Genomic DNA, 27,199 nt, shown 5'->3' on the forward strand with positions numbered 1-27,199 from the left:
TCCCTGCCTGCCCGTGTATGTGTGTGTTGGGGGGTGGATCTTGCCCTGTGCTGGGTCCCGTTTCCCCACATGTCAGTGTACTGGAAAAAAAACTGCTGAAATCATGTTATTTATTTTCAATCCAAACTGAGGCCCTAATTCAGCATGGTTCGTAGAAGTGCGTAAAATCGCAAATTTATGATCTATGCTGAATTAGAGCCTCAATTTGGATTTAAAAAAATAACGTGATTTGGCTGTTTTTATTATGTTGTTTTTTTTTTAAGAAAACAGTGAGGTACAGTAGTTTAGGCAAAACCAGACGACGAATTGGAACCAAAACCAGCAAAAATGGTCAGGCACAAATCTCTAATTTTAAGTTTCATATCTGCTCTTTAACTAAATGAAACTGCAGGAGCATGTGTGGTTGTCATTTACATGAACATTTTTCTTTTGCAAGCTTCTCCTGGAAGACCTCTGAGTGGACGGAGTGCCAGGCATCTCTACTCACTGAGCAGGGTACCACTTCCCGGGCAGAGGAAACGACACAGTGCGGTGGCGGAGTTCAGACCCGAAAGGTGTTTTGTGCACAAAGTGTGATGGAATCAGGGACAAAAAAAGAAGGTCAGTGGCTTGATCATGCTGCTTTCCCATGTATTGTCATGTAACACTACCTCATTACATCTGTGAAGAATAACAGCAATGTTCTCCAAAGCCTATATGTTTATTTCTGCCTAAAGGCTGATCATGATAATATTGACTGTTTTCAGTGCTGCTGATGATGACTATTGACAGTGCTGCTGCTGATGACTATTGACAGTGCTGCTAGTGATGGCTGTTGTCAGTGCTGATGATGATGATGACTATTGTCAGTGCTGCTGCTGATGACTATTGACAGTGCTGCTAGTGATGGCTGTTGTCAGTGCTGATGATGATGACTATTGACAGTGCTGCTGCTGCTGATGGTGACTATTGTCAGTGCTACTGATGATGACTATTGACAGTGCTGCTGCTGATGACTATTGACAGTGCTGCTGCTGCTGATGGTGACTATTGTCAGTGCTACTGCTGATGACTATTGACAGTGCTGCTGCTGCTGATGGTGACTATTGACAGTGCTGCTGATTATGACTATTGTCAGTGCTACTGATGACTATAGTCAGTGCTGCTGCTGATGGCTGTTGTCAGTGCTGATGATGATTACTATTGTCAGTGCTGATGATGATTACTATTGTCAGTGCTGCTGATGACTATTGTCAGTGCTGCTGCTGATGACTATTGACAGTGCTGCTGATGATGACTATTGACAGTGCTGCTGATGACTATTGACAGTGCTGCTGCTGATGACTATTGACAGTGCTGCTGCTGATGACTATTGACAGTGCTGCTAATGATGACTATTGTCAGTGCTGCTGATGACTATTGTCAGTGCTGCTGATGACTATTGTCAGTGCTGCTGATGATGGCTGTTGTCAGTGCTACTGATGACTATAGTAAGTGCTGCTGATGATGACTATTTTCAGTGATGCTGCTGATTAATATTGTCAGTGCTGCTGATGATGACTATTGTCAGATCTGCTGCTGATGACTATTGACAGTGCTGCTGATGATGACTATTGACAGTGCTGCTAATGATGACTATTGTCAGTTCTGCTGATGACTATTGTCAGTGCTGCTGATGATGACTATTGACAGTGCTGCTGCTGATGGCTGTTGTCAGTGCTACTGATGACTATAGTAAGTGCTGCTGATGATGACTATAGTAAGTGCTGATGATGATGACTATTTTCAGTGCTGCTGCTGATTAATATTGTCAGTGCTGCTGATGATGACTATTGTCAGTGCTGCTGATGATGACTATTGTCAGTGCTGTTGATGATGACTATTGTCAGTGCTGCTGATGATGACTATTGTCAGTGCTATATTTATTTATGACTTTATGGAGCATACTCTTTGAACAGATCATGCATCCAGCTCAGCATACAGTAATCCCCATGATGCTTATTCTTGATATACAGTATACACACCAGTCTGAAACTTCTTAAGCATCTACCCATCTGTCTGCTAAAACTTGAATGGTCACATGTTTCAAAGAACAAAAGGCCTTTATTCTTTTAGTAAATCATTTTTTGCAATGGTTTAGTTTTTCATTGTTTTAATTTATTTTAACAATGTCATTATTTTTATTATTAGAGCTAAATTTCCAAATCATTATTTGTTATATTTTTACAATATAAATATATAATTGAAATACATACATTTTTAAAGGATTAGAATGTAAAAATAAATGACATTATAATGTTACCAGTAGTAAATATAGTTGTCCACCTGGACATGCCAGTGCTGAGCCATCTTAACTTATAGGCTTACTGGGAAGCTGCCCAAGAGCCCACAATTCTAGCGACTTTTGAACAGGGAAAGGCTGGTGTCTCTGGAGCAACTTGGGAGTCAGTTAGAGAAGGCTTCCAGCCACTCTGATTGTGTATTACACACAATCTGATTGGCCAAGCAGCATTCTCTACCTGCTTCAGAGTTTGCAGCCAATGAATTGCTGCCAGCATGCTGATTGGTGAATGGCTGGAGCTGTCAAGCAATCAGAGTTTAGCATTCTCTACCTGTCTCCCAGCCTGCAGCCAGTAAATGGCTGTCAGCATGCTAATTGGTGGATAGCTGGAAGCATGTGGAGAAACGCCACGTGACCGCAGTAGGGGGAATTTATGATTTTTTAAAAATATGTTTTCCCGTGAAAACATTTTACAATGTTTGTACAATGCCTACAATGCTGTTATGCTGGCCATGCATGCCTGTCTTAAGGATGCAGCTACTGTGTCTTAATATGCTTAATATGCTAATGCTCAGGAGGCGTTGTGTGTTAATAGACGCCTCTTGCATGCTTCAGTGAGTCCAAGGATGCTGCATTGGATAATCTGTAAAAACATCAGCCATCCTCAATCTACTTAGATGTCCATCTCAGATCCATAGCTGAAAACTGTAAATCTGCATCGGAAGACACAGACACTGGCCTCGGTGCTCCCAGAAAATGGAGGGGGAAAGGGTTGCCCGGTGCCACCCCCTACCTACCACCAAACAACCACAGGCTGGTGCAGTCCATGCGACAAATCAGGATCCATTCTACATATGCACGGTCCTCCCGCCATCGGAGCTGTACACAAATCAGGCCCTTAGTGCAATAACCATGCTTTAGTTAAAGTTTACTTTATATCACTATATTATGTTACCCTAAGTGAAGGGCGGTGAGGTTAATGGCTGGGAGGCACTGGCTAGTATCAGAGCCAGATTTACACACACCTATATATGATTTGGTGGTGAGTTATGGCTATAAAAATTATGAGAATAATACAAAGATGATATTTATGTCAAACCTCTGGAGTATACTGTAGTATAACAGGTGAAGCTCTGCCTACCCTGACCGCACATCACTGATTACTCTGCACTGTGGCATGTCGCCCGAACGCTGTGTGCAGTATTAACCAGGGTCATGTCTAGCAATATTTTCATATCATCATCCCAATCTCATAATCATGTCCCTCCCAGTCTGCCCCTACTGTATATCATGGGTGGTCTTCAGGTTGCATACCAACATCTTTTCTCTCTCTTTTGGGTCCACGACCTCCCTAGAGGGAGAATAGATAGCGTGGCGCGCATAGAATGCCACCGTGCCCGCAGCGAGCCCACAAGGGGCTCATTTGCACTCGCCCAGCTGTCGGTATGCCGGCGGTCGGGATTCCGGCACCGGTATGCTGGTCGCCGGGACCCCGACCGCCGGCAAACCATACTACACCCGTATATCATGTTCCACCAAATTTCCACCCATATCATCCTATCTCCAATCAATGCCCTTAACTCCCTATGACCTCACTTACCTATGACCTTGTCAGCAATACTGAAATTAAACGGATTACAAAAGTAAAAATAAAATAAATAATAAAAATGCAATTAGCAATAGCTTAGTAGTGTTAGCATTATTAGTAATGTGTAATAATAACAAGCAATGTAAGTGGTGTATGCACTACAAGTCCCAGACTTCAAGTCTTCAGCTATAGTAAAGAAAGGCAGATTTGTTTGCCCTCAATACTTGAGAGGATGAGAAAAATAATTGAATATACTTATAGTATTGCTATACATTAGGTCAGTCACAGCAACTAACCTTTCCTATGTTAGATGTTTTGGGCTACCAGCTGCATCATTACTCTTCTAGATTCGTGTTCCTCACTTGGTAACAATTGCACTGCCTCTTTCTTTCCCACTGAACTCTGCACAGGTCCGGTATGATATACCGGCAGACGGGATGCCGGCTGTCAGTATCCCGACAGCAGCGTCTCATCTGTTGGAATACCGGCAGTGAGGCAGCAACTCCCCTTGTGGGCTCACTGCGCTCCCACGCTGCAGGCCTGGTGGTGAGCTTAGCTCGCCACAGGTTCTATTCCCACTTGGTTGGTGGCGTGGGAATTGGGGTCGGGTGTCGAGATGCCGGCCGTCTGCAAAATGCCAGCTGTCAGGATTCCGCCATTGGTCTCCTGAACATCTCCTGAACGACTGCCGGCATTTTGACTGCATCCTCTCTGCACAGCCAGTGCCTGCATACTGATCCTTAACAGCTAGTCTATGTGCCTGCAAAATGCTGGGTGATTTCATTGCAAGGGAGCTCTAAAGGCCCATACACATTAGACGATGTCGCTCTGTGAGCGACATCGTCTAACGTTTCCCCCTCCCGGGCCGGCCGGTCGGCGGCCGCCTGTACGCACTGAGCGATATGACCGCTCATATCGCTCAGTGACGTCACGCCCCCTGCCAGCCCTGCATGAAGGTCGTGGACGACAGTCCACATCCTTCATGCATGCCCTACCGACAGCGATGATCGTTGCCGACCCGCGGGGCCGCGCATCGGTCGTCGCTGGCGGCATACACACTTAACGATAAAATGAGCGACGTCGCTCAAGGAGGGGGAAAATGAGCGACGTCGCTCAAGGAGGGGGAAAATGAGCGACGTCACTCATTTTATCGTTAAGTGTGTATGGACATTTAGTGTGAAGCGGATACCTTTCCTTTTTAGAAGTTTTATTAAAAAAAAAACCTCTTTAATGTGCCCAGTGATGTTATACTGTAGATTGTAGCTAGAATCCCAATAACCCAGATTTACAGAAAAAATGATTCAGGCTCTTTCACCATTCTGCATTATTTAACAAAGGGTTACCGCCAGACAAATCAGAGATTTATCTATCGTCATCCTACTTAGTTACCCGTGATAACCACGGTCCCCGTAGAACTCCACAGCAAACGTACTCTCTTTAAGTGGCCGCAGACTTTGCGTTTTGCTGCATAGTAATGCCATCTCAGTGCATATTTAGCACAACTAATAGTGGATTAAAACTAACATTCTCTCAAATGGGTTCCAAACTTGCTCACGGTTCACTCAAAAAGTTTTATATGTAGACTTCGGGCTACCCTGAGTCACATAGTTTTTTGTAATTGCCTAATCTGACTTTATTAAAGTATACAAAACTGGTAATTCATATATGTTAAAAATTATTCAATTCCACAGGTATTAGTGTAGGTGATTTCTAAAGTGCTCCCAATCTGCAGCACAAAGCGCCTTAGCTACCAAGGTGAAACATTGAAGTAAAGGGGTTATGGTCCTCATCTTTGCTGAAAATCGCGGCTTTGAGAAAATGGAGTCTGGGGTGTGATGATGCCATTCACTGTGACACGCCCCCTGCATCACCCACCTTGACACCCCCACTAGGAACTCTCGGAGGAGACCTGTAGAAAGTACAGTTTGTTCTAGTCCCCTATGAGCAACTGTGCAAAATGCCATCACATCCTGAGACTTGAAGCTACACAACAGTCAGAGAATCACTGTCTGCCTTCCTCTGATATAATATAAATGTATCAGATGTGAATGTGAAAATAATTTATTGGGTGTAATAGCATTCTTCAAATTTCAAATTCTCCATCCTCTCCTCACTGTATCTAAGATGTATAATTGGTTTACATTTTCCGAGCTTGTAAGATGAAAGTATCAATTTAAAACGGTAAAAGTGCCTTTAATTAAAATTGATGGCCAACGGAATAACTATTAAAAAATGCTGTTATGATCCATTCAGGCCCTTGTAATCGAAATTTTCAAATTATTAGGCTGGCAGAAGCACGATACATCATTGGCAATGTAAACACATTTACTGCTCTGAATCTGAGAAAGTGTCTTGTGGGCTCATTAAATTATTCACCGCGACATCTCTGATCACTTCACATTGTCAGATAAAAGCATAGTCTACATAATATTCCCAGATAAACTGGGATGTCACTGTTCTCAGAATCTGTGTAGACTTAATAGCAGTTATGAAAATATTGTGTAAGGTTGTATACTGTTAGCAATCATTAAGTGTGTACAAGTAAGTTATATTGGTAGTTCAACTTAATTACTACGTGGTAATATAGAATTAGAAATACTTTTCAATGCTGCTCTATCTATCTATCTATCTATCTCTCTCTATATATATATATATATATATATATATATATATATATATATATATATATATATATATATATATATATATATATATATATATATATATATATATATAGTACCAGTCAAAAGTAGTGATGTGCACTGGAAATTTTTCGGGTTTTGTGTTTTGGTTTTGGATTCGGTTACGCGGCCGTGTTTTGGATTCGGACGCGTTTTGGCAAAACCTCCCTGAAAATTTTTTGTCGGATTCGGGTGTGTTTTGGATTCGGGTGTTTTTTTTACAAAAAAACCTCAAAAACAGCTTAAATCATAGAATTTGGGGGTCATTTTGATCCCATAGTATTATTAACCTCAATAACCATAATTTCCACTCATTTTCAGTCTATTCTGAACACCTCACACCTCACCATATTATTTTTAGTCCTAAAATTTGCACCGAGGTCGCTGGATGACTAAGCTAAGCGACCCAAGTGGCCGACACAAACACCTGGCCCATTTAGGAGTGGCACTGCAGTGTCAGACAGGATGGCAGATTTAAAAAATAGTCCCCAAACAGCACATGATGCAAAGAAAAAAAGAGGTGCACCAGGGCCGGTGCTAGGGTGTTCGGCGCCCCCCTGCAAACTATAAATTTGCGCCCTCCCTCTCATACCGTAGTTAATAAAATGAGAGCGTGCGTCGGAGGCCGCAAAAAAGGATTATGGTTTCCCACGGGGTGTGACCACACAACAGTACCCCCAATTCAAATTATGTCACACAGTAGCACAATCTTATTCACATTTTACCGCACATAGAATGAGACGAAATTCACATTATAACACACAGAATGAGCCGAAATTCACATTATACCACACGGTATGAGCTGAAATTCACATTATAGCACACAGAATGAGCCAAAATTCCCAGTATACCACACAGTATGAGACGAAATTCAAATAATAGCACATAGAATGAGCCTAAATTCACATTATAGCACACAGATTGAGACGAAATTCACATTATAGCACACTGAATGAGCCGAAATTCAAATTATGCCATATAGAGACAAAATTCAGGGAGAGTGACAGCAGGGACAGGGAGAGAGAGAGGGAAAGTGACAGCAGGGACATAGGGACAGGAAGAGGGAAAGTGACAGCAGGGACATAGGGAAAGGGACAGGGAAAGTGACAGCAGGGACATAGGGACAGAGAGAGGGACAGCAAGGGCATACAATAGGGACTAGGGAGAGAGAAAGGCAGCAGGGTAAGATTACCTATTTAGCAGCGGCTGTGCTGAGGATGCTGTGGTCTGCGGTGCGGTGTATTAGGAGGCTGTGGTCGGCATGGTACTGAAGTGCAGAGAAGGACTGAGGGCGGTAGTGTAGCAGAGGAGGAGGCAGAGGGCTGTGCATGGAGGAGGAAGCTGTGGTTGGCGGCACTGCGGCTCCTATGACCACAGCACCACTATTTCAAATTCGCCGTGGACCTGCAGCCAATCCGGAGGGGGCAGGATAAGATCAGTGGTGAGGAGCAGGAGGGGACAGGATGAGAGCAGGAGGGGGCATATTAGCAAATGCAGGTGAAAGATGACTATTATTATCTATCATGTCATCATCCATCTGTGTACTAACAGGCCACAGCAAAACCAGACATGATTCAACTAGTATTTAGCCCAATTGGCAAACTGAGCCGAGTTTAGACAAGTGGCTGTATCAGCCGATGTGTGACATTGTAACGTACATCTATACAGATTCTTCCCTCACTCTGCTTATGTTTACCAGTAACTGGTAAATACTGCATGAGTAAGGGATTGTAAGCACTTGCAGCTTGATACCAACTTGTGGTGGAGGTGTCCTGCACCCTGTTCTCTGCATTATAAGCAGACTTTATACAGTAGGGATTTATTGATTTATACGAAGTATGTTGTTTATACCACCTGGATGCTGGATAGGCCGAAAATAGAGGCGTTCATTCATCATGCAGTGAGTTTAGACATCAACTTGTTTATAGGGCGGAATCGGAGTTGTATGATAATCCTGCTGCAACTGCAACCCCGTACTCAGGTAAAGTGCTAAAATTCTTTACTTATCTGAGCACTGTGCAGATCCCTCAGCTGGCCCATGCACTCCCCCAGGCTGCAGAAGTGAAACTTATACACACACACAAACACATATACATACATACATACACACATACATATACACATACATACACACATATACATATTCCATAGACAAAAAACCTTACGGTTTCACAGGTCCCATTAAGGCTTCTTACACATGATCTGGCATTTCAGAAACCTGTTGTGACTCTTCCACTCAAACTCCAAAAAGCAATGAAATTCCGATTATTAAGGCTGACGCCTTAATGGACGTGTTCCTTGCGCAATACAGATATGGTATGCCATCACAGCCTGTGGGTAAGTTTAGATTCAGCACTCTCACAGAGTGAGATTGCTGTCACTCACACAATGGTGGAGCTGCTAATTCACAGATTTGTGTGCTCATTGGAATACACACATGCAGTCTATGCAACTGAAGGTCTGAGCGGAAGACAAAGATGCTCGGATGAGGTAAGAGTGTTGTTGATTGGAGGGAGAACACAGAGCATTGTGGATGGGGGTGTGTGGATCGAGGGAAGACTAGGTAGCATTGATGGGTGGGGACAAAGAAACACGGGATAATTCAGACTGCAGCGACCGCAGTCTAAATTAGTTTGTGGGGTGCGAATGCGCAATGGCCGCACTGTGCATGCGTACCCGGGAGCCCAGTGAGGGGAGGGGGAGGGCCTGACATGCGGGGCGGACAAGCCCTGTGCTGGGCGTCACATCGCATGTTAGAGTAAATGATTGTAGATGTGCGAAATTTGGCATATCTACAATCAATTCTGAATTGATTGTAGATGGGGGGTTAAGACAGATGGGGGAAAGACAGTTGCACAGATGGTGAGGAGACAGCTGCGTGGATGGGTGGACAGTGCCGTGTGGATGAGGGGGAAAAAGCAGCACAGATGTGGGAGGGGTAAGAGCAGTATAGATGGAAATAAATGTCATGGATGAGGAAGGCAGAGCAGCATGGATGAGGGGAATACAGTCCCAACATCGGAGGGGATAAGTATTTTTACCTCCCCTTGGGGGGTGGCAGCTAGGCCTAATCCTTGGGTGGGTTGGATAGGGAAACCCCCCCCCCCCCAATAGTGACCCACGAAACTTACCTTCAGGATGACAGCTATATGAATAGGGTAAGAGTGGTGTGGATAGGGGGTAGATTAAGCAGCAAGTATGGGAAGGGAGACAGAGCGGTGCAGATGGGGGAAATGGTGCAGATGGGTTGAAAACACTGGCACGGATGGGTAGAAAACTGGTGCAGATGGGAGAGAAGACAGTGTGCCCTGTACTGGAGGAGACAGAGTGACGTTGAAGAGGGAAACACTGAGCAGCACAGAGAGAAGGAAACGGTGGTACAGACAAGGCACAGGTGGGGAAAGACAGATGGTACAGATAAGTTAGTACAGACTAGCACAGATGGAAGAACACAGCAGTAGGGATTGGGGAAGACAGGGCAGCATGGGGGTGTATAGGGGAAGTAAGTGTAGATGCATAGACCGTAGATGGGGTATTATAGTTTTAGCAATTAACCAAGATGTTTGAGGGAGCTAAATCTGTAGACTAAATGAGATGGATGTATGGAGTGAGAAGGCTGTTGTAAAATGGTGGGATTGTTGTGGTGACCGAATGGGATGGTTGTGGGCACTGTGTGGGATGGGAGCTCCACAACACTGCTCAGACCTTCAGTTGCATAGACTGCATGTGTGTATTCCAATGAGCACACAAATCTGTGAATTAGCAGCTCCACCATTGTGTGAGTGACAGCAATCTCACTCTGTGAGAGTGCTGAATCTAAACTTACCCACAGGCTGTGATGGCATACCATATCTGTATTGCGCAAGGAACACGTCCATTAAGGCGTCAGCCTTAATAATCGGAATTTCATTGCTTTTTGGAGTTTGAGTGGAAGAGTCACAACAGGTTTCTGAAATGCCAGATCATGTGTAAGAAGCCTTAATGGGACCTGTGAAACCGTAAGGTTTTTTGTCTATGGAATTTCATAGCTTTTTTTCAATTTATTTTTTGTAATTCAGAAATGTAAAATTTCACTGTAAGAATAAACATTTGATTTTTTTTAAATGTTTAACAATAACACACCCCTGGCAACAAGCATTTCCCCTGGCCACAAGCATTACAAACCCCTGAAATGAGTATGACACCTGTCCCAGAGCATGAAATCCCTGGCAATGAGCAAGACAGCAAGCCAAAGAAACCCCAGGGAACAAGCATGACACCCAGCGTGTAGAAGCTTTACTGTAGGGCATAATGTATCACGAGCATTAAAGTGTGGGGCATATGGTGCAGTGTGGGGCTTAATATGGTGAAAAATTTTTTTTCCCTGTGGTGGCCAAGGTCTGTTGGTGCAGGGCCAAAAACTGGGGTGTAAGGTAGTCTTTTCTGGTGAGGTCATGCCCATTTTAATGAGCACACGCCCCTTGCCTGGAGCACAGCATTATGCAGCTTTTACATTTCCACAATGGCGGAACAGCGAAAGAGACACAGACCACGGGCAGCATGAGAGAGAGAGAGAAAGACCAGGGGCAGCAAGAGAGAGACAGACAGACCAGGGGCAGCGAGAGAGACAGAGATACCAGGGCCAACGAGAGAGACAGAGACAGACAAAGGAAGTGGCGGAATTAGAGAATAGTGGGCCCAGGTGCAACAATATGCATTGGGCCCCTCTCCCTTACTAAAATTAGGGATCGCATGAACCACAAAAAAAACTGTAAGTGGGTGACTGAAGTAGGGGAGACAGGGAGATAGTATGCAAGTAAGGCAAGAGTGACAGGTAGATAGTGGGTGACTGAGGCAGGGGTGACATGAACATAGTGGGTGACTGAGGCAGGGGTGACAAGTAGAGAGTAGATGACTGAGGCAGGAGTGACAGGTAGAGTTGGTGACTGAGGCAGGGGTGACAGGGAGATAGTGGGTGACAAGGAGATAGTGGGTGACTGAAGCAGGGGTGACAGGGAGATAGTGTGCGAGTAAGGTAGGAGTGACTGGTAGATAGTGGGTGACTGAGGCAGGGGTGACAGGGAGATAGTGGGTGACTGGTGAGGCAGGGGTGACAGGGAGATAGTGGGTGACTGAAGCAGGGGTGACAGGGAGATAGTGGGTGACTGAGGCCGGGATGACAAGTAGAGAGTAGATGACTGAGGCAGGGGTGACAGGGAGATAGTGGATGATTTTTTTTTTTTTTTTTCTCTCCATTGCTCGCTTCCAACCCACCACGTGTTTTTCCTGTAATGTTTACCTCCACTGATTGCACACCTTTCCATTGTGCCCTACATGCAGGGTACATCATACTACTACATAAGCATCAGTTTTCCCATATATGAACTTGGCCCTTGTATGGCTCACCTCCCACAGTGTAACCTTCAAAGTGCGCCTAACATGGCGGCCCCATATGGTACACTTGTGGATGGGATGAAAAATACATGGACCTTGTGGTTTTGTTGGAACCCTACTCTAAACTGTAGGACTCTGAAATCACCCCCATTTTGTGTCATCTCTTCTAGGGGTAGACTATTCCACCCTGGGTAATCCTACGCTTAGCGCCCAAGATGGCTGCTGCACCTGGTACCTATAAGGGTGGAATACACAACCCTTGGAAGTTATTACCCAAAATGCCTGCACCAATCCTGCGTTATGCTTTCTGTGGGCTTAAGATTTTTCTTTTATGTCTGTGTTGCTTGTCTATTGTTGTATTACTCAAATCCTCTGTATCATGTGCATTGTTTTTGATGTCTGTAAAGCGCCTTGAGTCCTGTTGGAGAAAGAGCGCTATATAAATAAAATTATTATTATTATTATTATTATAGTGGGTGACTGAGGCAGGGGTGACATGGACATAGTGGGTGACTGAGGCAGGGGTGACAAGTAGAGAGTAGATGACTGAGGCAGGGGTGACAGGGAGATAGTGGGTGACTGAGGCCAGGGGGACAGGGAGATAGTGGGTGACTGAGGCAGGGGTGACAGGTAGAGTTGGTGACTGAACAGGGGTGACAGGTAGAGTTGGTGACTGAGGCAGGGTGAGAGTGGGTGACTGAGGCAGGGGTGACAGGGAGATAGTGGGTGACTGAGGCAGGGGTGACAAGTAGAGAGTATATGACTGAGGCCAGGGGGACAGGGAGATAGTGGGTGACTGAGGCAGGGGCGACAGGTAGAGTTGGTGACTGAACAGGGGTGACAGGTAGAGTTGGTGACTGAGGCAGGGTGAGAGTGGGTGACTGAGGCAGGGGTGACAGGGAGATAGTGGGTGACTGAGGCAGGGGTGACAAGTAGAGAGTATATGACTGAGGCCAGGGGGACAGGGAGATAGTGGGTGACTGAGGCAGGGGTGACAGGTAGAGTTGGTGACTGAACAGGGGTGACAGGTAGAGTTGGTGACTGAGGCAGGGTGAGAGTGGGTGACTGAGGCAGGGGTGACAGGGAGATAGTGGGTGACTGAGGCAGGGGTGACAAGTAGAGAGTATATGACTGAGGCCAGGGGGACAGGGAGATAGTGGGTGACTGAGGCAGGGGTGACAGGTAGAGTTGGTGACTGAACAGGGGTGACAGGTAGAGTTGGTGACTGAGGCAGGGTGAGAGTGGGTGACTGAGGCAGGGGTGACAGGGAGATAGTGGGTGACTGAGGCAGGAGTGACATGGACATAGTGGGTGACTGAGGCAGGAGTGACATGGACATAGTGGGTGACTGAGGCAGGGGTGACATGGACATAGTGGGTGACTGAGGCAGGGGTGACATGGACATAGAGGGTGACTGAGGCAGGGGTGACATGGACATAGTGGGTGACTGAGGCAGGGGTGACAAGTAAAGAGTAGATGACTGAGGCCGGTATGACAGAGAGATAGTGGGTGACTGAGACAGGGGTGACAGGTAGAGTTGGTGACTGAGGCAGGGGCGACAGGGAAATAGTGGGTGACTGAGGCAGGGATGACAGGGAAATAGTGGGTGACTGAGGCAGGAGAGACAAGGAGATAGTGGGTGACTGAGGCAGGGGTGACAGGGAGACAGTGGGTGACTGGGGTGGTCTTCTGTTTGCCGGTGGCCGGACTCCTAACGATCAACATACTGGCGCCGGAATCCCGACCGCCGGCATACCGACATCTTTTCTCCCTCTTGGGGGTCCATGAGCGCCCTGGAGAAAGTATAGATAGCATGGCGAGCCACCGTGCGTGCAGCGTGGCGAGCCCACAAAGGGCTCATTTGCGCTTGCCCGGGTGTAGCAGGGTATGCTGGCGGCCGGGCTCCCGTCGACCAGCATACCGGCGCCGGAATCCCGACCGCCGGCATACCGACAGCTGGGCAAGCGCAAATGAGCCTCTTGCGGGCTTGCCATGCTGCGGGCACGGTGGCTCGCCACGCTATCTATACTTTGACTGAGACAGGGCTGACAGGGAGATAGTGGGTGACAGGTATAGAGTGACTAAGGCAGAGGTGCAGAAAGATGGCGTCCGCAGTGTGCGACCCTGTCCCAGTGGTTTCCCTCCCTGGCTCCCCACTCACCTCACCCTGTGATCCAGGCTCTCTCTTTAAGCAGTGCAGCAGGTGTGCGAGCACACCTCGGGAGGACATGAGAAGGCAGCAGCAGCACCCTCCACATATGGTACTCTCCGCGATGTAATGGTCAGGCCGGCCCTGTATATACACTCACATAGTAAAAGACAAACATATAGCAAAACATACATACACACATATGACAAAACACACAAACAGCTAAACACACATAGCAAAAAATAAGATTTTACTCACCGGTAAATCTATTTCTCGTAGTCCGTAGTGGATGCTGGGGACCCCGTAAGGACCATAGGGAATAGACTGGCTCCGCAGGAGATAGGGCACTCTAGAAAAGAATTAGGTCTACTGGTGTTCACTGGCTCCTCCCTCTATGTCCATCCTCCAGACCTCAGTTAAGGAAACTGTGCCCGGACAAGCTAACATTACAAGGAAAGGATTTTGGAATCCAGGGTAAGACTCATACCAGCCACACCAATCACACCGTATAACTTGTGATAACCAAACCCAGTTAACAGTATGAACAATACAAAACATCAGATAACCTGATGTAACATAACATAACCCTTTGTTAAGCAATAACTATATACAGTATTGCAGAAGAAGTCCGCACTTGGGACGGGCGCCCAACATCCACTACGGACTACGAGAAATAGATTCTTATTTTCTCTAATGTTCTAAGTGGATGCTGGGGACTCCGTAAGGACCATGTGGATTATACCAAAGCACCCAAACGGGCGGGAGAGTGCGGATGACTCTGCAGCACCGAATGAGCAAACTCAAGGTCCTCCTCAGCTAGGGTATCAAACCTGTAGAACTTTGCAAATGTGTTTGATCCCGACCAAGTAGCTGCTCGGTAAAGTTGTAATGCCAAGACCCCTCGGGCAGCCGCCCAAGAAGAAGCCCACCTTACTTGTGGAATGGGCCTTTACTGATTTCGGAGGCGGCAATCCAGCCGCAGAATGAGCCTGCTGAATCGTGTTACAGATCCAGCGAGCAATAGTCTGCTTTGAAGCAGGAGCACCCAACTTATTGGATGCATACAGGATAAACAGCGACTCCATTTTCCTGACCTTGGCCGTTCTGGTCACATAAATCTTCAAAGCCCGCACTACATCTAGTAACTCGGAATCCTCCAAGTCCCCTGTAGCCACAGGCACCACAATAGGTTGGTTCATATGAAATGATGACACCACCTTGGGCAGAAATTGTGGACGGGTCCGCAATTCTGCCCTGTCCATATGAAAAACCAGATAGGGGCTTTTATGTGACAAAGCCGCCAATTCCGACACATGCCTGGCTGAGGCCAGAGCCAGCTGCATAACCACCTTCCACGTGAGATATTTTAACTCCACAGTTTTTAGTGGTTCAAACCAGTGTGATTTTAGGAAACCCAACACCACGTTAAGATCCCAAGGTGCCACTGGAGGCACAAACGGGGGCTGTATATGCAGCACTCCCTTCACAAAGGTCTGAACTTCAGGAAGAGCTGCCAGTTCTTTTTGAAAGAAAATGGATAGGGCCGAAATCTGGACCTTAATGGATCCCAATTTTAGGCCCAAAGACACTCCGGATTGTAGGAAATGAAGGAACCGGCCCAGCTGGAATTCCTCTGTAGGAGCCCTCCGGGCTTCACACCAAGCAACATATTTTCGCCATATACGGTGATAATGCTTAGACGTTACAACCTTCCGAGCCTTTATAAGCGTAGGAATAACCTCATCCGGAATCCCCTTTTCTGCTAGGATCCGGCGTTCAACCGCCATTCCGTCAAACGCAGCCACGGTAAGTCTTGGAACAGACAGGGCCCCTGTTGTAACAGATCCTGTCTTAAGGGCAGAGAACATGGGTCCTCTGTGAGCATTTCTTGCAGATCCGGATACCAAACTCTTCTTGGCCAATCCGGAACAATGAGAATTGTTCTCACTCCTCTTCTTCTTATGATTCTCTGTACCTTGGGTATGAGAGGAAGAGGGGGAAACACATAAACCGACTGGAACACAAACGGTGTCACTAGTGCGTCCACAGCTATCGCCTGAGGGTCCCTTGACCTGGCGCAATACCGCTGTAACTTTTTGTTTAGACGGGACGCCATCATGTCCACTTGTGGCAGTTCCCACCGGTCTGACACCTGTGTGAAGACTTCTGGATGAAGTACCCATTCTCCGGGGTGGAGGTCGTGCCTGCTGAGGAAGTCTGCTTCCCAGTTGTCCACTCCCGGGATAAACACTGCTGACAGTGCTCTTACATGATTCTCCTCCCAACGAAGAATCCTGGTGGCTTCTGTCATCGCCACCCTGCTCCTTGTGCCGCCTTGACGGTTTACATGAGCCACTGCGGTGATGTCTGATTGAATCAGCACCGATTTGTCTCGAAGCAGGTTTACTGCCTGACTTAGGGCGTTGTATATGGCCCTTATTTCCAGGATGTTTATGGGCAGACAAGTCTACTGACTTGACCACAGGCCTTGGAAATTTCTTCCCTGCGTGACTGCTCCCCACCCTCGGAGGCTCGCATCCGTGGACACAAGGACCCAGTCCTGAATGCCGAATCTTCGGCCCTCGAGAAGGTGAGCACTCTGCAGCCACCACAGCAGAGACACCCTTGCCCTGGGGGATAGGGTGATCAGCCGCTGCATCTGTAGATGTGATCCGGACCACTTGTTCAACAGATCCCATTGAAAGGTCCTCGCATGGAACCTGCCGAAGGGAATGGCCTCGTATGATGCCACCATCTTTCCCAGGACTCGCGTGCATTGATGCACTGACACCTGTCTTTGTTTTAATAAGTCTCTGACTAAGGTCATGAGCTCCTGAGCCTTCTCAGTCGGGAGATAAACCCTCTTCTGGTCTGTGTCCAGAATCATGCCCAGGAAGGGCAGACGAGTCGTAGGGATCAACTGCGACTTTGGGATATTCAGAACCCAGCCGTGTTGCTGTAACACCTCCTGAGAGCGTGCTACACTGATCAGCAACTGTTCGCTGGACGTCGCCTTTATAAGGAGATCGTCCAAGTACGGGATAATTGTGATTCCTTGCTTTCGCAGGATCACCATCATTTCTGCCATTACCGTGGTAAATATTCTCGGTGCCATGGAGAGACCAAACGACAACGTCTGGAATTGGTAGTGACAATCCTGTACCACCAACCTGAGGTATTCCTGATGAGGTGGATAAATCGGGACATGCAGGTAAGCATCCTTTATGTCCAGCGACACCATAAAATCCCCTTCTTCCAGGCTCGCAATGACTGCTCTCAGCGATTCCATCTTGAACTTGAACCTTTTCAGGTAAACGTTCAGGGATTTTAAGTTCAAAATGGGCCTGACCAAACCGTCCGGTTTCGGTACCACAAACATTGTGGAATAATACCCTCTCCCCCGTTGAAGGGGGGGGGGGGGACCTCCACCACCACCTGCTGGAGATACAATTTGTGAATCGCAGTTACCACCAACTCCCTTTCTATGGGGGACGTTGGCAGAGCCGATTTGAGGAAGCGGCGAGGGGTATCTCTTCAAATTCCAGCCTGTACCCCTGGGATACTATCTGTATAACCCAGGGATCCGCCTGTGAGCGAACCCACTGGTGGCTGAAATTTCGGAGACGCGCCCCCACCGACCCTGGCTCCACCTGTGGAGCCCCAGCGTCATGCGGTGTACTTAGTTGAAGCCGGGGAGGACTTCTGTTCCTGGGAACTAGCTGTGTTATGCAGCATCCTTCCTCTACCCTTGCCTCTGGCAAGAAAGGACGCACCTCGGACTTTCTTACCCTTCTGTGAACGAAAGGACTGCATTTGATAATACGATGCTTTCTTAGGTTGTGATGGAATAAATGGTAGAAAATTTGACTTTCCAGCCGTAGCTGTGGCCACTAAGTCCGACAGACCTTCCCCAAATAATTCCACACCCTTGTAAGGCAAAACCTCCATGTGCCGCTTAGAGTCGGCATCACCTGTCCATTGTCGAGTCCACAGGCCCCTTCTGGCTGAAATCGACATAGCATTTATCCTAGAGCTCAGCATGGCAATGTCCCTCTGAGCATCCCTCATATACAGGACAGTGTCTTTTATATGCCCCAGTGTCAGTAATATAGTATCCTTGTCCAGGGTTTCCATCTCTTCAGATAACATATCTGCCCATGCTGCTACAGCACTACACATCCATGCCGACGCAATGGCCGGTCTAAGCACGGTACCCGAATGTGTGTATATGGACCTTAGGATAGCTTCCTGCTTTCTATCTGCAGGATCTTTTAAGGCTGCCGTATCCTGTGACGGTAGCGCCACCTGTTTAGACAAGCGTGTCAACGCTTTGTCTACCCTCGGGGCGGATTCCCAGCGTAACCTGTCCGATGGCGGGAAGGGGTACGCCATTAGCATCCTTTTGGGGATCAGCAGTTTCTTATCTGGTGATTCCCACGATTTCTCACATAACTCATTTAATTCATGAGACGGGGGAAAGGTCACCACTTGTCTCTTTTCCCCAAACATATTATCTCTCTTCTCAGGGACAGGGCTTTCCTCAGAGATGTGTAACACCTCCTTCATAGCTATAATCATATATCTTATAGCTTTGGCCATTTTAGGTTGTAATCTGGCCTCCTCATCATCGACGCTAGAGTCAGACTCCGTGTCGATATCTGTGTCAACAACCTGGGATAGTGGACGCTTTTGAGACCCTGACGGCCCCTGCGTAGCAAGATCAGACTGTCCCAAGGCTTCTGCTTTATCTAGCCTTTTATGTAAGGAATTAACATTCTCATTTAAAACCTTCCACATATCCATCGAATCCGGTGTCGGCACCGGCTGCGGCGACACCACACTCATTTCCTCCCGCTCCGCCTCCACATAGCCTTCCTCGTCAAACATGTCGACACACGCGTACCGACACACCATACACACAGAGGAAGCTCTTTTGAAGACAATTCCCCCACCAGGCCCCTCGGAGAGACAGAGAGAGAGTTTGCCAGCACACACCCCAGCGCTATATGACCCAGGAAAAAACACAGTAACTCAGTGTTTACCCAGTAGCTGCTGTATTATCTGTTTTGCGCCTAAATTTATGTGCCCCCCCCTCTTTTTTCACCCCTCAACCGTGATTCTGCAGGGGAGAGTCTGGGGAGCTTCCTTCCAGCGGAGCTGTGAAGAGAAAATTACGCTGGTGAGTGCTGAGGAAGAAGCCCCGCCCCCTTCTTGGTGGCTTTCTGTCCCGCGATTTTGTGTGAAAAAAATGGCGGGGGCTCATGCAGACATACAGTGCCTACCTGTATGTCTGCTTACTTTTGCCAAAGGTACCTTATTGCTGCCCAGGGCGCCCCCCCCTGCGCCCTGCACCCTACAGTGACCGGAGTGTGTGGTGTGCTGTGGGAGCAATGGCGCACAGCTGCAGTGCTGTGCGCTACCTTGTTTGAAGACTGAAGTCTTCTGCCGCCGATTTCTTCATCTACGCCGTGCTTCTTGCTTCTGGCTCTGCGACGGGGACGGCGGCGTGGCTCTGGGATCGGACCGCCAATGGTTAGTACCTGTGTTCGATCCCTCTGGAGCTAATGGTGTCCAGTAGCCTAAGAAGCGCAACATATCCCGCAGTTGGTAAGGTTTGCTTCTCTCCCCTCAGTCCCACGTAGCAGAAAGTCTGTTGCCAGCAGAAGCTCTCTGAAAATAAAAAACCTAACAAAATACTTTTCTTTCTCAGCAAGCTCTGGAGAGCTCACTAAGGTGCACCCTTCTCGTTCGGGCACAGATTCTAACTGAGGTCTGGAGGAGGGACATAGAGGGAGGAGCCAGTGCACACCAGTAGACCTAATTCTTTTCTAGAGTGCCCTATCTCCTGCGGAGCCCGTCTATTCCCCATTGTCCTTACGAAGTCCCCAGATCCACTTAGGACGTTAGAGAAATGGATTTTAATACCTACCGGTAAATCCTTTTCTCTTAGTCCGTAGAGGATGCTGGGAACTCCAAAAGGACCATGGGGTATAGACGGGATCCGCAGGAGACATGGGCACTTTAAGACTTCAAATGGGTGTGAACTGGCTCCTCCCTCTATGCTCCTCCTCCAGACCTCAGTTATAGGAACTGTGCCCAGGGAGACGGACATTTTGAGGAAACGGATTTTTGTTAACTAAGGGTGAGATACATACCAGCTCACACCACAACACACCGTACAACATGGCTTTTAACCAAATACCAGTTAACGGAATGAACCAAAATCAGCAACAGGCTGATCACAACTGAAACAGAACTTTTGTGTAACATAAGCAATAACTATAGCAAGAACTGCAGATAGTGGAGGTCATTCCGAGCTGTACGCTCGCAAGCTGCTTTTAGCAGCATTACACACGCTAAGCCGCCGCCTACTGGGAGTGAATCTTAGCTTCTTAGAATTGCGAACGACGGATTCGCAATATTGCGATTAGCACACTTCTTAGCAGTTTCTGAGTAGCTCGAGACTTACTCTGCCATTGCGATCAGTTCAGTCAGTATCGTACCTGTTTGACGTCACAAATACGCCCAGCGTTCGCCCAGGCACTCCCCCGTTTCTCCAGCCACTCCCGCGTTTTTAAAAAATACGTCAGCGTTTTTTCACACACACCCATAAAACGCTCAGTTTCCGCCCAGTAACACCCACTTCCTGTCAATCACACTCCAATCATCAGAACGAAGAAAAATCCTCGTAATGCCGTGAGTAAAATACCTAACTGCATAGCAAAATTACTTGGCGCAGTCGCACTGCGGACATTGTGCATGCGCGTTAGCGACTGATCGCTCCGTTGCGGAAAAAAACAACGAGCGATCAACTCGGAATGACCCCCAAAGTCCGCACTGGGACGGGCGCCCAGCATGCTCTATGGACTAAGAGAAAAGGATTTACCGGTAGGTATTAAAATCCTATTTTCTCCTATGTCCTAGAGGATGTTGGGGACTCCAAAAGGACCATGGGGATTATACCAAAGCTCCAGAACGGGCGGGAGAGTGCGGATGACTCTGCAGCACCGATTGAGCAAACATGAGGTCCTCATCAGCCAGGGTATCAAACTTGTAGAATTTTGCAAAAGTGTTTGAACCCGACCAAGTAGCTACTCGGCAAAGCTATAACGCCGAGACCCCTCGGGCAGCCGCCCAAGATGAGCCCACCTTTCTGGTATGATTTGGCATGGTCAGCGCGCTCTGGGGGGGATATAAGGGAAAAATGGGAATATAGGGTATTGCGGGATGGGAGTGGTACTTGGATAAGTGATTGTGTTGACTGTTTGCGCCTGATTGTAGGTTTTGCACCAATGATCAATCTGATATGGTTTCTATCTGAACTCTTTATTTGTAAATTAGATATGATTAGGTCAGCATCCTAATTTCAATATTGTGTTTGGTCCTTGTCCCACAGTTCCTTCACCACTGTCAGGTGTGTCCTGCAGACTACCCTTTGCAAGGTATACCTTCCTATTGGTATACCGATTGGACCCCAGCTCAGGTAAATGTCAGGTGTACCCTGTGGGTCACCTTTACCATAGGTGTGGTGGATGCCTATGTGCCCTCTGAACTGCGTCCTATTTGAATGTTTGGGGTATGACTAGTGCGGCGTCCCGCCTGTCAGTCCCCTCTTATGTGCGGCTCTGGGTTGTGTGGTCATAGGCTGTGTGTTTTACACTTACCGCCGGGGGCAGGTAACTACCTGCCGCCGGTGACCGCGTCTCTTCCTTCCACAACCTCAGGCCTGGTCCTCTGTGTCCGCGTCCTCCGTCTCCTTCAGTCCGCCGCGTCTTCCTTCTCCTTCAGTCCGCGCGCTTCTCCTGCAGCAGCCGGTCTCCTCCGTTCCCGGGTCCCGTTCTGTCACTTCACCGATGGCCCTTCACCGATTTCGGTAACGGCAATCCAGCCATAGAATGCGCATGCTGAATCGTATTACATATCCAACGTGCAATAGTCTGTTTAGAAGCAGGAGCCCCAATCTTGTTGGGAGCATACAGGACAAACAGTGCCTCTGTTTTCCTAATACGAGCTATTCTGGCGACATAAATCTTCAAAGCTCTGACTACATCGAGAGAATTTGAATCAGCCAAAGCTTCAGTAGCCACAAGCACCACAATAGGTTGGTACATGTGAAATGAAGAAACCACCTTTGGTAGAAATTGTTGACGAGTTCGTAATTCCGCTCTATCCACATGGCAGATCAAATAGGGACTCTTGTGAGACAAGGCCACTAATTCTTGCGGATGCCAAGGCCAATAGCATGACCACTTTCCAAGTGAGGAATTTTAACTCAACCTTCTGTAAAGGTTCAAACCAATGTGACATAAGGAACTGCAACACCACGTTAAGGTCCCATGGTGCCACCGGGGGCACAAATGGAGGTTGGATGTGCAGCACACCCTTCACGAAAGTCTGAACTTCCGGAAGGGAGGCCAATTCTTTTTGAAAGGAAATCGATAAGGCCGAAATATGGACTTTAATGGAGCCCAACTTTAGGCCCGCATCCACACTGGCCTGCAAAAAATGTAGAAAACGACCCAGCTAAAATTCTTCCGTAAGAGCCTTCTTGGCTTCACACCAAGACACGTATTTTCTCCAAATACAGTGATAATTCTTCGTCGTTACCTCCTTTCTTGATTTAAGCAGTGTAGGGATGACTTCACCGGGAATACCCTTCCGGGCTAAGATCTGGCGTTCAACCGCCATGCCGTCAAACGCAACCGGCCCTTGCTGTAACAGATCCTCTCTTAGAGGAAGAGGCCAGGGATCTGCTATGAGCAGTTCCTGAAGATCCGGATACCAGGCCCTCCGTGGCCAATCTGGAACAAAGAGTATCGCCTGAACCCCTGTTCTTCTTATGAGGCTTATCACCTTTGGAATGAGTGGTAGTGGAGGAAACACATAGACCGACTGAAACACCCAGGGCGTCACCAGGGCGTCCACCGCACTGGCTTAAGGGTCCCTCAACCTGGAACAATATCTCTGAAGTTTCTTGTTGAGGCGAGACGCCATCATGTCTATTTGAGGAATTCCCCAATGACTTGTCACTTCTGCAAAGACCTCTTGATGAAGACCCCACTCTCCAGATGGAGATCGTGTCTGCTGAGGAAATCTGCTTTCCAGTTGTCCACGCCTCGAATGAAGACCGCCGAGAGAGCGCCTGTATGTTTTTCCGCCCAGCGGAGAACTCTTGTGGCCTCCGCCATCGCTGCTCTGCTTCTTGTTCCGCCTTGGTGGTTTATGTACGCCACTGCTGTTATGTTGTCCAACAGGAGATGTTCCGCTTGTAGAAGGCCGTTGTAGATGGCTCTTAATTCCAGAATGTTTATGTGCAGACAAGCTTCCTGGCTTGACCATTTTCCATGGAAAATTTCCCTCTGTGTGACCGCTCCCCAGCCTCGGAGACTTGCATCCGTGGTCACCAGGATCCAATCCTGGATCCCGAACCTGCGTCCCCCTAGGAGGTGAGAACTTTGGAGCCACCACAGGAGAGAAACTCTGTTCCTGGAAGATAGGCTTGTTTTCCAGTGCATGTGCAGGTGAGACCCGAACCACTTGTCCAACAGGTCCAACAGGTTCCACTGAAACACCCTGGCATGGAACTGCCAAACGGAATGGCCTCGTAGGCCGCCACCATCTTCCCCAGCACCTGAGTACATTGATGAATCGACACTCTTGCCGGTTTCAGAATCCCTTTGACCATGTTCTGGATTTCCAGAGCTTTTTCCACCGGGAGAAAAACTCTCTGCAGGTCCGTGTCCAGAATCATGCCCAAGAATGACATCCGTGTTGTCGGAACCAACTGTGACTTTGGCAAATTCAGGAGCCAACCATGTTGTTGCAGCACTGTCAGGGAGAGCGCAAAGTTTCTTAGTAACTGCTCCTTTGATCTCGCCTTTATCAGGAGATCGTCCAAGTACGGGATAATTGTGACACCGTGCTTTCGCAGGAGCGCCATCATTTCCGCCATTACTTTAGTGAAAATCCTCGGAGCCATGGAAAGCCCAAACGGCAACGTCTGAAATTGGTAATGACAATCCTGAACAGCAAACCTCAGGTAAGATTGATGTGGAGTATATATGTGGACATGTAGGTAAACATCGACTGACACCATAAAATCCCCCCTTCCAGACTGGATATCACTGCTCGGAGAGATTCCATTTTGAATTTGAATCTTTCAAATACAGATTGAGGGATTTTAAGTTCAGAATCGGTCTGACCGAGCCATCCGGCTTTGGGACCACGAACAGGCGTGAATAAAACCCTTCTCCCCGTTGTGACGGGGGTACCGCGACAATGACTTGTTGTTGACATAGCTTTTGTATTGCAGCGCACACTACTTCCCTTTCCAGAAGAGAAGCTGGCAAGACCGATTTGAAAAATCGGTGAGGGGGCCCGTCTTGAAACTCCAGTTTGTACCCTTGGGTCACAATTTCCAGCACCCAAGGATCCATGCCTGATTGAGCCCAGATCCGACTGAAGAGCTGAAGACGTGCCCCCACTGGTGCGGACTCCCGCAGCGAATCCCCAGCGTCATGCGGTGGACTTGGTAGAAGCCAGGGAGGACTTCTTCTCCTGGGGGCTTGCCACAGCCGGCGATCTTTTTCCCCTTCCCTTACCTCTAGCGGCAAGGAAGGAGGACCCTCGTCCTTTTTTGAATTTATTAGACCGAAAGGACTGCATCTGATACTGAGGCGTTTTCTTTTGCTGTGGAGGGACAAAAGGTAGAAAAGATGACTTACCCGCAGTAGCTGTAGATACCAGGTCCGCGAGGCCTTCACCAAACAAAACGCCACCTTTATAGGGCAGAGCCTACATAGCCTTTTTAGAGTCAGCATCACCATTCCATTGATGAGTCCACAACGCTCTCCTAGCTGAGATTGCCATGGCATTGGCCCTTGATCCCAAGAGGCCAATATCTCTCGCAGCCTCCTTTAAATAGACCGCTGCGTCCCTAATATGACCCAGCTTCAAATGCACGCTATCCCTATCCATGGTGTCTATTTCAGATGACAAGGTATCTGCCCACTTTTCAATAGCGCTACTCACCCATGCCGATGCCACGGCCGGCCTGAGCAGCATACCCATAGTGACATAAATAGATTTCAAGGTAGTTTCCTGCTTACGATCCGCAGGATCCTTTAGGACTGCAGTGTCAGGGGACGGTAGCACCACCTTCTTGGACAACCGTGCTAGAGCTTTGTCCACCGTGGGTGAGGATTCCCACCTTACCCTATCCTCAGAGGGAAAAGTATATGCCATAGAAATTCTCTTGGGAATCAGTAACTTTTTATCAGGATTTTCCCAAGCCCTTTCAAAAAGAGTATTCAGTTCATGAGAGGGAGGAAATGTTACCTCAGGTTTCTTTCCCTTATACATACAGACCCTTGTCTCAGGGATATGTAATACGTCCCTTATTGCCACAATCATGTACTGAATGCTCTTAGCCAGTTTAGGATTCAATTTGACATCACTATAGTCGACACTGGAGTCCGAATCCGTGGCTGTATCTGTGTCTGCTATCTGGGTAAACGAACATTTCTGTGACCCCGAGGGGGTCTGAGTTTGTGACAAAACATCTCCCATTGATTGTCTCCATGCTTGGTTCTGAGACTCAGATTTGTCTAATCTTTTATGCAACAAAGCCACACATGCATTTAAGACACTCCAGATATCTACCCAATCAGCAGTCGGCGGTGCGGACAGATTTACTCCCACATTCTGTTCCGCCCCCACACCAGCTTCCTCCTGGGAAGAGCATTCAGCCTCAGACATGTCGACACACACGTACCGACACCCACTAACACACTGGGCTATAGGGGACAGACCCACAGTAAGGTCCTTCAGAGAGAAAGTATGCCAGCTGACGACCAGCGCCTCACCCGGTCTGAAGGAATATACAATGTCCCAGACCTAGCAGCACTTTTATATATAAATATATACAACACCAAATTTGCTGTGCACCGCCCCTGTTTTTGCACCCTGTTACTTGTGACAGAAGTGAAGGGCCATGACCAGCTTGCTGTGAAGAGAAAATGGCGCTGATTAGAGCTGGAGGACGAAGCCCCGCCCCCTAAATGGCGCGCTAGTGTCCCCCTTTTATTTATACTGGCGGGGGTTTGTATACAGTGCCTATGCACTGTATACTGCTGTGCCTGTCCTTAAAAGAGGTTTAATTGCTGCCCAGGGCGCCCCCCCTGCGCCCTGCACCCATTTAGTGCCGCTTGTGTGTGGGAGGAATGGCGTGCAGCGTGACCGCTGCGTGATACCTCCGAAGATCTGAAGTCTTCTGCCGCCTTCACTGAAGTCTTCTTTGCTTATGTTACTCACCCGGCTTCTTTCTTCAGGCTCTGTGAGGGGGACAGCGGCGCGGCTCCACGATGCAGGGAGCCTGTTGCCAATAGTGCTCCCTGACAATAATAAACCTAACAAAAGTCTTTTCTAGAGAAACTCTGTAGAGTTCCCCTAGTGTGTGTCCAGTCTCTCTGGGCACAGAATCTAACTGAGGCATAGAGGGAGGAGCCAGTTCACACCCATTTAAAGTCTTAAAGTGCCCATGTCTCCTGCGGATCCCGTCTATACCCCATGGTCCTTTTGGAGTCCTCAGCATCCTCTAGGACATATTAGAGAGAGAGAGAGAGAGAGAGAGAGAGATAAATACTTACCATCTCTCCTCGCTGGCAGTCAGGCTCCTCGTGGTGGCAGATCCCGGGCAGCTGCTGGGAAGAAGGAGGAGGAGGGAGGGGGACAGGAGCCGCTGCAGCGCTATGTAATTGGTAGTAGACCGCTGCAGCAGTCCCCTCTCCTTCCGTATTGGCTGGCCGCTGCTGTGAATGCTGGGATGAGGGAAGCGCATCCCAGCATTCACAGCAGCGCCGGGCAGCCAATGCTGAAGGAGAGGGGACTGCTGCAGCGGCGCTTACTACCAATGGCACACACGTAGTTACGGCGCTGCTGTACATCCCTACACCCGTACACTGCCGCTCTCATACATCCGTACACTGCATCTCTCATACATCCGTACACTGCATCTCTCATACATCCACACGCTGACGTTCTCATACATCCGTACGCTGACTCTCTCATACATCCGTACGCTGACTCTCTCATACATCCGCACGCTGACGCTCTCATACATCCGCACGCTGACGCTCTCATGCATCCGC

General features: G+C 48.0%; 1 protein-coding gene and 1 long non-coding RNA gene across 8 annotated transcripts in view; one reads left to right on the forward strand and one right to left on the reverse strand.

Moving 5' to 3' along the window:
* The window catches only part of THSD7B (thrombospondin type 1 domain containing 7B), a 1,210,507-nt gene that overhangs the window by 539,008 nt on the left and 644,300 nt on the right, over positions 1-27,199 (forward strand). For all 5 annotated transcript variants that reach the window (XM_063933719.1, XM_063933721.1, XM_063933718.1 and 2 more), the window contains one exon: positions 437-600. In XM_063933719.1, coding sequence (XP_063789789.1) covers positions 437-600 — 164 coding nt within the window. The remainder of the gene's footprint in view (positions 1-436; positions 601-27,199) is intronic.
* Positions 1-27,199, reverse strand: part of LOC134944828 (uncharacterized) — a 92,388-nt gene that overhangs the window by 57,351 nt on the left and 7,838 nt on the right. The window contains exons 2-3 of one of the 3 annotated variants that reach the window (XR_010181961.1): positions 26,699-26,749; positions 14,064-14,195 (exon numbers count right to left, since the gene is read on the reverse strand). This is a non-coding gene — a long non-coding RNA (uncharacterized LOC134944828). Of the gene's footprint in view, positions 1-14,063; positions 14,196-26,698; positions 26,839-27,199 lie in introns of those variants that run through there. The other 2 variants (XR_010181960.1, XR_010181959.1) reach the window with 2 other exon arrangements.

Source organism: Pseudophryne corroboree, chromosome 7 (genome assembly GCF_028390025.1).
Source record: "Pseudophryne corroboree isolate aPseCor3 chromosome 7, aPseCor3.hap2, whole genome shotgun sequence".
NCBI lineage: Eukaryota > Metazoa > Chordata > Amphibia > Anura > Myobatrachidae > Pseudophryne > Pseudophryne corroboree.